Here is a 14023-nt window from a genome sequence, read left to right as displayed (position 1 = left end):
GAAACGATATCTCAAACAAATAAAAAAACATCAAATTGCATTAATGCTACATAATTCACTAAAACGTTTTCTGATACAGGCAATAGGTAACGAGTTATGTATTTCCTACAGTAGTTCACATTGACTCACCCTGTACAATATTTCACGACCTGATTGTTATAAAAATTTTCAAATTTTGTCATTCTTATCCATCTGACGAGGAAATATCCAATAATACGACACTAGACGGTGCTGGATCATTTTTGACCTGTTCCAAATTTTTTAACGAATTTTTTTCTAACAAATTTATGAAAAACAAACGATCTCGACGGTTGATTTCTTTGACACGGGAGGATAAATCGTCAGCCATAAGTGCGTGAGCGTCAGCTACGCGGGGATAGATTTAGGGCGCAGCCAATGCCCGAGGAAGCTGCTGACACCCTCGACCTGACATAATCTTCTGACAGAATAAGCCGGTAATCTCCGGGATTACTTTGTACTCTTGGCCACATCCTCCCCGGCCATATTTACTCACACCGGCGTAATTCGCGCAGCAGAGAATCCCTGCAGTAATAGCGATTCCCTACTGAAATCCTGTTGGAACATCTGCAGGATATCCGATCGCCGATGTTAGATTTTTAATTCCCTTCCCCCTTTTCCCAGAACAAATACCGACAGAATTCAGTCGGGGATCAATTTTTTTTTTTTTTTTGCTACTCTACGTGATCATCCACCCGTGGTGATCAATTATCCGCGTAAGAACGTAAATGAACTATGTTTACGGTTTTTGAGGATTGATGGAAACGAACTATTGAAAGAACTTAATAAACATATGTCTGGAAATGAATAATTTGTGGATTTTATGCACTTACAGTAGACACTAATGTGATAAAGCTGTGGGAGAATTGGAGACAAAGGAATGTGATTTTTCTTTTATTTTTAATTAATGAACCGAATTTTACGTCGGTTTCGACATACTAAAATAATCTATGGAAATGGAAATTCGTATAAGAAATATGACTTGATAATAATTTTAGATATATAAATTTTGACGATTAGATTATGTGCTTTTCATTGTGTTTCACAAATAACTTCTAAATATTTTTTAACAATAAAACAAGATTATCCCGTTCGAGTCAAATAATATTACTGTACCTACCTTCCAAAGGAGTAGAAACAAAATATATTTTATTGGCTTTTACGTAGTCAATGTTATTTATGAATTGTTTTTAAAAGAGTCCAGAAGTACTTTAAAAATAGTATGTATATGTTCTTTAAAGATTTTATTCCAAAATTGATGAGTTTTTTCTTGAATACAGTTATATTACATACATTTTCTTAAATGTATTTCCATACTATTCATACTGTATTAATATCTTTTCCTTGAGAAAATATATCTGAAATGTTAGTAAAAAAGTCAGACTGTATTTATACAGAGTGCATTCGTACAGTTGTGTTTTTGTAACAAATCCAAGAATACTTTGACTGGAATAATAATGGATGGGTTCTTTAGACTCAACAATCGATGGAAATTAAACGAGATTTAAAACATCTTAAATGTATTATGAATCTTCGTATAATGAAAACTTCACATCAGCGTCATAAAAAATGACCACCAACTTATCTTATGAATGCACAAGTAAAGGATCATATATTTTAACATCTATAACTGTAAATACAGTGTGAAATTTCTGGATAATGTTTAATAAAAACAAAACTAGATGTTAGCATCGCATGAAAATAATGTTAGTTTATCAAACCTATACCATTTATCTCGTTTCTCTAGTTTAGTAAGGTTGTTCACTACAGGAATCCCCTAATTCTTTTGAAAAGTGTGTGCAACCAGCTTAATACCCTTAAAAGAGTACTAACTTAACATTTAAATACTCTTTCAACACTATATTGAATACGATTTTGAAAACCAACGATTTACACCTTACCTTATAATGATAAGTCAAACTGGTTGTGACGGTGTCTAACTGAATTTAGTAAACATGATTATTATCAATTTCCTGTAAATCGAAGTGAAATTACTAGTTTGTTGATTTTGATATTTAACTTTTAGGGTATAGGTGTACACTCACGATGAACATGGAATTTAGTAATAATGAAGAAACTCATATGCGTTAAGTCGTCAAAAAAGATGTAAGGCAAGGGGTTAATCTCCAAAAATCCATAATTAAATTCTTTATGGGGTCGTCTTTAAATTACGCAACGGTGGTTTTGACAATTTTTTACCCCTTCCCACCCTCAGTATAAGAATTCGTAAAATTTTATGTTCCAACGCCCTACCCTCCCTTCCTTACGTAATATTTTCACATTACATTTCTTCAGTTACAAAAGCATAATTTTTTAGGGTACTCATCTTGAAAATTAAGTTAAAAAAATATTACGTAAAAAATTCGCCCCCCCCCCCCCGCAAAAGAGTATTATGTAATTTAAGAACAATCTCTATTCCTAGTACCAAAACATAATCATAAACCAACAATCTCAAAGCCAAGTAACGAAATACACCAGTAATTGTTCTCATTCTAATTTGTAAAAAGAAGTGAATTGACACTTTAATCTCCACCGAGATCAAATGCTCGACCACCGAGTGGACAATCAATTAATCCACGTGTCAACGCGCTTAATTCGATCCTCTATCGTCCATCGAACCCGAACTATAAACACGAAGGGGGTGGCAGGGTGGCGGTTGAAACGGGCTAAGAAAACGAGAAAAACATGATGGAACAATGGGAAACGGCCTGGGCAAAAGAATCCTTCATAGTCCAGCGTAGAGGGGGGCCCAACGTGTATTATCCCGCTGCATTGTCCGGATTATAAGACGAGAAGGCCATGCCAGGCCAGCGGTGTACACAATGGGAGGAGGAAGGTAGTGACAGGACGGCTATGACGCAATTACGGCGCAGACTCATTGTTTCATTAGGGAAGACAAAGGGAATCTGGAATAATGGACAAATAGGCGCGTTTATGCAGTGCCGGTCCTCTTCTCCTACTCCAATTAGAGCCCCGTGCGGGGCAAAGGGCGACGAAGGGGTGTGGAGGGGGTGGATCATCGCCAGGGCAAATCGTCGAGGCAGGTTCACTCTTGGAGTGCACACGGCTGACATTTGTTCCGTCGTCTCTCTCCCTTTCTCTTTCTGCAACGTGTGAGACAATTACGCCGCGCGCACATCGACGGAAGCTGCTGGACGCGCATGCGCGTTCGACAGGGTCCGACCGACGAACGACCGTAGTCGCGTGCTCCCGCGTTTGAATTTCAAAGCGCGTAATGTGAATTACGGGGGGCAACGGAATGCGAGCCAGACACATCTGACCACCCCCCCCCCCCATGGCACACTGGGGTGTCTTCTACCGTGCCTTGGACTGACTAACCGACGGGGCTAGTTGACTTTTCCGACAATGATGGGACGATTCTTCGATGTTGAACTATAACGGTTCAAATGATCCCAGATAGCAAATGACGCTTTGAAGACGCCCATTTTACGGCTATTTTGGGTCTAAAACGCTTTTAAGCCGTCTTTAAGACGTCATTGGGCGTCATGCGCTATCTTGGATTGGAACGATTTTTTACCACCAAAATCCAGATGGAGTGGGTAAAACATTTATTTAGTGTTCAAGTATATTTTGCATAACTTTCTTCGATAATATACTTCCTTTCATTCTGATGAAAGGAAGTAGTGGAGGACGCAATGTTTAAATCTCTAAGTATTTCGTGTGAAAAATGTAATTGTAATTTATAATTGTATATAAACATTATCATTCTAGAAAAGACAAAATTCACACGCTCTAATAAACGATATCTTCTCAATTAAACTTGTAACTGTAATTAATGTACATTAAGTTTTAATTTATAGTCATAATTAGATTCGAAATGTTATAATGAATAGAATAATTTTCTTGAAAGATACATGATATTTACTTCATGTATGAGTCATCATTAAATTACATCATTTATTTAACAAAACAGCCTCAAAGCAAGAATTACAGTGGTTTCGTTGGAGCAACCTGAACCGCAGGAAGCTTTGTCTATTAATAATTAAAAGGAAATTCGTGTAGCAAGTGTCAAAAGATTAAGTATTTACATTGGGGTGGAGTGTAGCAACGCCATTATCGATGTATGCTGGATTAAATGCGGTACAAAAGAAGATTAAAAAAAATGAAGGAGAAGAACAGAGACACGATGGAAAAAGGGTACGCGCGGAAACTCTCAAGCGCGAAGAATAACGATGCCTTCTACCATTAGATTATGTATCGTGCTAATGCGCTTAAAAATTTGCACGAAAAAATGTTCCTTTTAGTTCTACCGACGTAAATACGATGAAGAATTAAGAGGCTTTGGCTAAATGAGTTTTGCATACATTTGTTAAGGCTGACTAGTACATTTTCAAAACACATTATAGAAACAATTAGATAATCAAGTTGTTAAGAATTATATTATTCTTTAGAATGTGTAATAATTTATAAAATAGAAAAATTTATTACTGTTTAACTTTTTTTACAAATACTTTGACGTCCTTTTTATATTGATATACTTTTTCCATTGCTATTTTACTTGTATTCATTTCCAGAGAAATTTTTTGAAAATACGCAAAACTTCGTACTAATTTTCAAAGATATAACAAATGTTTAAATTCATTGCTTACAATGCGAAAATTCTTTTTTATTGAAGTTGAAGTAGCATGTATGAATCAAGATCTGACTTCACTCCTGACGACAAAAGTAATTTCGTTGATTTGAAAATATTTCCTTTTTGCGATGTTGATTACTAGTATTCCTTTAAATACCCGCTACAATTTGTATAACAAGTTCTCGATTAATTCAATTTCGTATCAAATATATTTTTGGGTCGACCTATACAAAAATCATTGATATTATTAATTATATAAGTTATTTATTAATAACTTTTTAACAAACAACGACCATCAAGAAGAAATTTGATGGTCGTTGATGACCTTTACACCATATTAAAAAATCATCCAGATCGGAGGGTGGTTCTTTTTCGTAAACATTTACCCCAAAAATGTTCTACCTATGTTCCTAACATGACACACGAGCTCCATATGCATAATTCCTTACAAGGGGCCTAAACATACTAATCCTCTTCATATCATCGTCTCTCGTGAACCCTAACCTACCTCTACTGTCTCTCCAAGAAATTTTCCTCCGCGATTCAATTGACTCCGTTACAGAAAGGACCAGAGACAGTTGTCTGAGCGTATTCAGCGTCCATCGTAGACTCACGTAACAAGTGTCGAAAGATTAAATGCGTTTATCTTGTCGAAGAAGGGGGCGGGGTTGAAGCAGCGCCATTACCGGCGTCTTTCGTATTAAATTTGAAATGAGGAAAAAATGGCTGAAGGGAGAGAGAGATAGGTATGAAGAAGACAAGCAGAGGAAGGTCCCGATGGAACCGCGGCTTTGTTCTCAGCTATTACTCGCCCCCTGCAACCCCAAAGATATTATATCTCTCCTCGTCAGCCTCCACCCCTACCCCTTCTGTACTTCCTTGCCAGTACGCGAATTCGGAGCCACGGGGGCTGCGGAGCTCATTGTATTTATTTTATTAAACCATTTTCCAGGCTTCCCGCCGTGAAACTTCTCCTCCCGAAGCGAAAGATAATCATCTCCGCGACTCTTGTCCCCGGTAGGTAACGCGGTTTTGTCTTCCGTTAGTGAATTTGTGTTTGCGCGACCGTAATCGACTTCACGGAGCCACGTTTATTTTATTATCGATTCGGAATCCTTCAGTCCTTAGGTACCGAAGCTCCGCAGATCTGTGTAACCCTACGTAATTAAGCTATCCTGTAAGAAACATTCGTAAAAATGACGAATTCAATTAAAAACACGAATGTAATTGAAGGATTTTTATTTAACAACAAAAGTATTTTAGTTTATTATAGTATTGAAATTATATACAGTATTGAATTTCTTAATTAAAACCAGAGACCAGGAATAACAGTTATTTTAAATATTTTTTGGAAAAAAGTCATTGAGTAAAAAGTAATTTTTATTTAAATGGAAACCAGATATTAATAATTTTCGAAGAAATTTTTCAAAATGTGACGTGAATAAAGAATATGGATTTTTAACTATTCTGTTTACGAATAACCATAGGTGACGGAAATTTTGTTTGGTTACGCGGTAATCTACATATATCAATGACGAGAGTTTCATTTTGGTTACTTTCGACTGTCGTCAATTTTTACTAACGTATCTATCAGTGACGCAAATTAAATAATAAAAATTGTATATTTTAAGTTAAAATATAGATACGTTAATAAAAATAAGTTTGAAGTTCTGTGGATATTAATGTACGATATAAGGGATGGTAAAAGTATGAGTTGTTAGTTCTTTACATTTCAAAGGAACCAAATCTAACAAGGGACTGGTACTAATGCGATTGAACTTACATTATAAGGGTTGATAAGTATACATAGTATTTACTCTAACGGTATCTACAATTTTTCAGATGCTCACGATAATATAATTAGTAAGTTATTAACCAAAGTTCATGTGCGTTATGTGGACTTTTAAATGGAAAGAATGTGCTGGCTCGTAAAATAGCAGAAACGCTTCAACTCTATCTTGATTTCGTTTAACTACATACTTCTACTGCTGTGAATTTAGTGTAGCTTGAATAAACATGTAATATTTTGTGTCGGTTGAATACATCTTAATATTCTTTATAATATATTGGGAAAAATGATATGCTTCCATTTAAAAAGAACTCAAGATGACATTGAGTACATTATTCGAAATGTTTGCTATTGTTATACGTTGTCCACTTAAAGCAGATAAGTTTTGGTTAATAAGTTGTTTTATTAGGTTGTCGAAAAGGGCTGAAAAATAGAGGATACAAATTATTAAGGGTATCTGGCTCGATAGTTTTCGAAAAATTACATTGTACTCTAATACTTCAACATAGTCGGATAATATTAATTCTATATGAGCATGAAAGTTAAAGACATAACAAATAAACAATGCTTGTACCCTTTGAACATTCTTCTGGTGTTCAAAGTCATCTGAAGATCACAAACTGCAATGCATTTTGTCATCTGCTAAAATATACAATAGAAAAAATATGCTTTCCTGCAAAAAAATATCGGGGTCTTTCAAAAAACACTGAAAAAGTTACCTTAAAAACATTTAGATTCTTCTACATTTTACAGTATTCCTCTTTCGAAGCCATTGAAACTGTGCTTTAAACATTTCCCATGCCATTAAAAATAAAACGGATGTTTTAGATGACCTTCTTCAGCTGGGACACACTGCATAACAATTATTTTCTCCCTAGTTTCCATACATTCTTCCTTCTCATTAAACTTAATAATTGAGGCCGCTGATAGAAAAAGGGTACGTACTCCAAAACGCTATTTCGAGAAAATCGACTTTGAAGTTTTCATTAGAGTATTACTTAATGAAAAGTAATGCAATTAGAACCAATGTTTTTTTAAAAATGTAGTAACATTTCCTTCAGACGTTTTGAAAACAGAGGTCACGGTTTGAAGATAATATATGTTTTTTGTTTATGAGTTTCAAAAAATCGTTTTATGTGTCCTTTTCCCGTAAACGGGGTAAAATCGTAAAAACGTGCTCTTTTTTATTTATTTATTTAAACAGAATTACTTCTCAAGTTTACAACTTTATTTATGTTGTTGAAATAAAAAATAAGAAATTAAGTAGAAAATCAAACAAAGACTTAATTTTTTAAAGAAGTCTTATTCTTCAAGTTGAAATGTATAATTTTTGTCACGTGTAGCTCCAATGAGTTATGTAAAGATATATTCATGAATTTATACAAATCCCATTTTCAAAACAAATATTGTACGACAACACTACCGCTGAGCGTGTGACTGTGGGACGAATTATTGCAAAACATTGCGGTCATCTTCAAGATCAGCAGTATAATAGCATTTAGATATGTAATATAAACATTCAAGAAGTAATATGTTAAACGACGTAAAACGACTTCTATTTACTATTTTTGTAATAGCTAAGTAAGACTTTTCTTCTTTTGATAAATTCAATATTATTTTCCTTTCAGAAATTGTTGTCTCCTGCGATTTGCGACCCATTTTTGTGCGTTTTTGTTTTTACAACAATACTGGCAACAATTTATGACAAATGAACATCAAACTGAATCGGGGAATATTTGCGGGCATGACAATCGTACAAACACTCGAAATATTTATTTCAAAATTCCATAGAAACATGAAATTTTTATGTGTGCCAATACTTTTGTTCCGCTGAAAACGAGCCATGATATGGTTTTTATTTTGTTTATTTGTTACAGGTCTATTTAACTTTTCTGACTTGTAATATATTTGAACTTCGAACTCCAGACTTACATTTTAAAAGGATTAAACAAGAAACTGCGTTCTTTTAATATTTACTTAACATTATGTATAGAAATATCTCCTGTGCCTATACTTTTGTTCGCCACTGTATATAAACCATAAACATAAGTCTATGTGCCCTTTCCCATCAATGGCCTCAATTACTATTAAAATCAAAAATATCCATTTTTACTATTCTTCAACCTCTATACCCTAAATTCTGTCACGTGATTGGCTCTTCTAGAGGCTTAGCTAAATAATCTAAATTTTTAACGACATAAAAAATTCATGTGCTATGTATTTGATGCAACACAAAACAATCTAATTGGAAGGCGAACCTGTCCTTCGACGAACACCTTGAACGTAAAAAAAGAAAACAGATTTTGGCCTTATTCGCTCAGAGGATCAGGAGAGGATGAACGCGACACTCATTCCCTGTGCGAGCCTAGAAAGCGACAGCACGTTACGCCGTCAGGGTTGAAGATACCAAGCGGAGACGTAGCGGGGCCGCTGGGTATAATAAAGTCTATTTCAGTTGATATTATGTCAAGTTAGCCTCGTTAGCAGAACTCGAGCTTTTTAAAAAACACTCGGCCGCCGTGGTTGCTGTCGGCTCGTTGAACATGTACGCCACGATGAGAGGGCCCACCCCTCTTTGACCAGCTACGAACCCCCAACTCCTCTTCCCCGTACATGCAATTATCCTTCCATATCCCGCGCACGAGAAGCAGGTGTAGTTAAAGCAGCTTAAGTGCCGCCTTCAGCGCCGTTCCTCATCTTACGCTCGTTTGCTTTTGTTTTTCTTGTTTCCTTCACGCGTCACCTTCTACTCCGGCTTTCTACTCACTTCTCGCCACGGTTCGTGGCAGGACGATCAGACCGAGCGGTTTTACCATGTGTGAATGAAATCTGACATACTTTAGCCCCCAGACACAGCTCACCCCCACTGACAGTGCTCAAAAAAAAAAATTGTACGAGTGAAGTCTGACAATACGCAGTCACGTAAAAATTTGATATGAAAACTCTTGTGTATTAAGTTGTGTGTACACTTTGGGTCGAATTCTAGATCGGTGGTTGAAATTTTTGAAAGGGATGACGGCCTGTATGAGGAATTCTAAAAAAATCGATTTGTTAATTTTTGTATCGAAGAAATCCATTTATTATTAATTGTTTCTTAATTATACTTTGAAGTGATGACTTGGTGGTTTGATGACACTCAGAATTGTTCATCTACCTAAAAGCTGTATAGCATTTCAAGTAATTAAATAGTTATGTGCAATAAAGATTGATTTCATTTTGATAGCGTACCACTCACATTTTTCGAATTTGTAATTTCAAAGTGAAAAAAAAAAATGAATAGCAGTAGATAGAGCAATTTATAAGGATTTATCAACGAGACATTAATTTAGTGACTTCTCATGTCTCCGATATTTAATTAAATATCTTTCAATGCACAATGTAATTTTAATTGACTGTGTCGAGAAGGCTGTTAAAAATATCATTTATTCCCGATAAATTCATTGTTCGTATTCATAATCAACTAACAAAAATATTCGATATTTTTAGGTATGGTTCCAAAATCGCAGGGCAAAGTGGCGAAAAACTGAACGTTTGAAAGAAGAACAGAGAAAAAGAGAGGGTGGCGGAGGGGGTGGATCTCTAGAAACGACAGGTCTGGCGCCACCATCGTCTTCATCGGCTGGTCCAAGTCCCACTGGCCACGATCCTGAAGGTACGATTTCTAGACACATAAAATTTCAAAGTTACCTACTGCAGTAGAATTTTAACCCCTTCAAGCGTATGTCCGTGTCTTGTACATGTATTAATCCATTAGAGTTAATTTGTATTCGAAAACCTGTATTTACAGGGTGTTAATCAAAATGTGTGACACTTTCACGCAGTAAATTTTATATGCCAAACGAAGACAAAAATCGCAAATGGCGAAATTGCGTTGCAGGTTCCATTTTCTACTTTATTATAATAATTGCTGAAGATATGGGCAAAATACGCGTGAAATTTTGAGTTATTAGGAATGTTCGTAGTGTTTTTAAGAGCAGAGTTAAAATCCACATATTTTAATTTATATCATATTATTGTTTAGCTACTACTTTTCTTGTAATATGTTTCAATTTTTTAATTAATTTCATTGTACCAGTTACATCCAAGTTCGATTGTATTAGCTAAGAAAGTTATTCAACCTGTTTCCAAATGAATTTTATTTTCGAAGTTATTTCTTGATACAGAATATTCTAGCGATCTAAAGGAGTAATCATCTAACGGGGCAAAGTCTAATTAATTGGGTAGATGCTATAAAATCTTCCAGTCGAGGCAGTGTGATTTTTTTACAAGTTTGATGGAACGTAATGAAAAAGGTCTTTGTGATTGTTCATATATTTCGTAGGTATTTTTTATAGAAAACAAAAGGAAACGACGAGTAAGTTGTACAGCGAGTACATTCAGTCCACATCTAGAAAGTAGTATGAACCAGAACAAACGACTTTTCCTTCGTCCAGTAAAAAAGCAATATGTCTGCCGCGATGAGTTATACTACATACTTCAGCGGCTTATGAAATAAAATGGAATTAGTCAAACTAACTCGTGAAACGGTCGAAAAACGTGTCTCTCAAGTAGACTATCCCGTCGTGTCGGACGTACATTACCGGCCAAAAGTATGGGATCAGAGTTCATGATTGATGGAACAGTAACTCATTATTCTGTTACGATATCTTAAAAGTTACGGAATCGGTACATGTACAAATCCTTTCTAATCAGTTTTAGCACATTTCCTTTATTAAACCTTGTAGAATAATATTTTTCGTTTCCACTATTTATCAAACCTGGTTTTAGCCAGCAGTGTATTTCAATCATATTTTCAAAAATCAATAACTCATAAACGCAATTTCGTCATTAACTGTTCTCACTCCATTTTTCAAAAAAATTTAGTTCATCGATCTATGTGCGTCTGATTGGTCCAAATACAAATTCACCATAATATAGAAAATCGAACCTAGAAAATAAAAAATATTCTTTTAAGTCCTATCTCCGAAACTTTGAAAGCTTTTATTCTCAATGATTGTATCTGCAAATACTAACAACAATTACAAATTGATGTTGATAATAACATAATATGTTGTTAAATATTGTAACAAATAGCTACTCAGTAGATGATATTATAGCCCGTTTGATTTTTTCACTACTTTCCTGTTTCTATAACATTAAACTTCGTAAGCTTTGAACTCAGTTTTCTCAGTTTAGAAACTAGTAGAGATAGAGCAATTAAGAACTAGAGCGGCGATATACAGTAGAATCCACCCTGTGAAAGTGTCCTACGCATTTATTAACACCCTATACAACAGACAAAACTCTAGCCCATCTCCTGTCCATATCTCATTGCCACAATAACAAAAAGAGCCCTGTCCCCATTTCTCAAACGGCTCCACCGTATACACGAACATAATAACCAGCAAAAGCCAAAGAATGGTATTGACGCGAATCCTCCTCTCTCTGCTATGCCCCAAAAAGGTACAACGAGCAGCAACGCCCCCGACGCGGAGGACGCCGGTCCAGATGGGGCTGGGGGATCTAGGAGCCCCAGCACGACTTCCGCCTCGGTCAGTCCGCGGCCCCAGCAGAGTCAGCCGTCCCTGGGTGGCGTCTCGACGCCACCGCCAACCCCCATAAGGGCGCCGCCGCCACCACCTAGCACCGTGGGGGGCCTTGGCCCACCCGCCGAGAGGTGAGCTTTTAGCTTCGTTTGTATTTACGTCTTTAGGAAATATCTTCCTTCCCCCGTCCCCTGCTTCCCCTGGGTCACCCCTTTCATCCACCCACCATCCTGGCTAACCTCTGGACGACCATCCAAAGTCACTCGCGATTCCACGGTGCAAGCACCGCTGAACACGTCGGCCGGATGCTTGATACGCGCCATTAAACCACTCCTCGCAGCTTCCTCCGGCTCTCCCGGCCCTCTTTCACCGTCTCCCCCCCCCTCCCGCGGCCCCCTGCTTGGGTTCCACTCGTCCCGGCAGTCGCTGCCACTCGTATAATCGCGATAATCGTCGCCTCGTTAAATCGCTATCGGGACCCCTACGCGCGCACGAGCGGAGATTCCGCGAGAGAACTGCTACGCTTCGAACACCTCCAAGATTTTAAGAACTGACCATACGCGTTTTACGACGTTTGGGAGTGGAGTACAGACTGGACGGGCGCGATTCGGGGGAGGATATTACTGGTATGGGAGTAAGGGTTCGGAGAGGTGACGGATGTTTATGCAAACTGTGCTGCATTTTATAACTGTTGGACTCATTTAACAAATTTTATAGCCGACAACGTGATCGTACGTCGTTTTAACAATAAACCTGCCGACAATTTTTAAATACATATTTGTAGCGAACCAGTCACATGACCGGTCTTTAAGAGGTTATGCTCAGTCAGGAGGCCGAAAAAAGAGTGTCATTTGCGAACTTTTTTCTGGGAAACTATAAGATCTTTTTCAAAAAATGGGTTTGTGTTTTAAAAATTGCAGTTTGTTGATTATAAGGTAATTTTTTTATTTAAAAATATTTATTAGTAAATAAATGGTGAGCTATCTCCCGGATGTCTCTTCACAAAAAGTGGTCTGCCGTGATCACTGTAACTTTGTAACGATTCATCTGAAATTAAAAATTCAGTAAGATTTATGTAATGGAAGAACCAATCTTGTCCTTGAACGTGGGGTTTTTCGAAATATTGATTAGGAACAAAATAGGGGACGTTTTCCTGAAAAAGTGCGATTTTCACCAAAAAATGACTCGTTTTTGGTCAATTAAAAAAAAACTATTAAACAAACAAAAGAATCCTTCGTTCAAGGATAAGTTTTTCTGATTTGTAATAAGGCGCAAAAGGTTTCATGTAAATCGACACAGTAGTTTTCCAGAAATATTGATCACCGATTTGAAAAATGTAGTTTCGAGAAAAACGCGTTTAAAGTTTCAAGTCAAGCTTACACTTATATAAAATGTTCATTTTTTAACGCCTGTGACACTGTCATTTTTAATTGGATTACCTTGAAACTTGCACAGAATATTCTCGAGATGTTGTACTTAAAGAAAATGTAGAGTGAAAAATCGATTTTTTTTAAATTTCTAACTGAGCATGACCCATTAAGTAGAAGTTATATCAAGCAACCACGAATGTACATCGAATACAATCGAAAGTACAATTATGTATGGCTCAGACAAGGCTCAGTAAAATTTTGAAAAGTGACCTCAAGATGACTTTGTCCATGTCAATTATCGGGCTTGTTTATTTTATGAATTTTGATTGGGAACCACGGATCAATTGAATCCAGGGACTTTTACCGAAACCTAAAATACCGCATTATAGCGATATTTTTGGATGTACGTTCGCCCTATGTAACCTTATATAAGCCCAACCCTTGTAGAAACCGAAAAAATACCGGTATTTATTTCGGTTTTCGGTAATATGATATGTCCCTGATTGAATCATCCCTCATATTCCCGAGAAATGGCGTCTTCAGACTATCATCTTTTCGTGGCTGTAGACAATCATTTACGAAATCGACGATTCCAAAATCGACAAAACATGTCTCATCTTGGGGTAAAAAGTAACAACGCTGGGGTAAAGTTGTACCGCAGGTAGATTGAACAGAATTGTGCACAATGAAAGACAAAAATTAGAACCAGCTCATACTTACAAAGAAT

At 36.6% G+C, this 14023-nt stretch overlaps 1 protein-coding gene across 1 annotated transcript in view; it reads left to right on the top strand.

Annotated features, from left to right (window-relative positions):
* The window catches only part of LOC107192867 (paired mesoderm homeobox protein 2B), a 39473-nt gene that overhangs the window by 18988 nt on the left and 6462 nt on the right, over nt 1–14023 (top strand). The window contains exons 3-4 of the mRNA XM_015582215.1: nt 9888–10053; nt 11844–12057. Coding sequence (XP_015437701.1) covers nt 9888–10053; nt 11844–12057 — 380 coding nt within the window. The remainder of the gene's footprint in view (nt 1–9887; nt 10054–11843; nt 12058–14023) is intronic.

Source organism: Dufourea novaeangliae, unplaced genomic scaffold, assembly GCF_001272555.1.
Source record: "Dufourea novaeangliae isolate 0120121106 unplaced genomic scaffold, ASM127255v1 scaffold443, whole genome shotgun sequence".
NCBI lineage: Eukaryota > Metazoa > Arthropoda > Insecta > Hymenoptera > Halictidae > Dufourea > Dufourea novaeangliae.
Note: the sequence above shows the minus strand (reverse complement) of the source record. Positions and strands in the feature narration are given on the sequence as shown.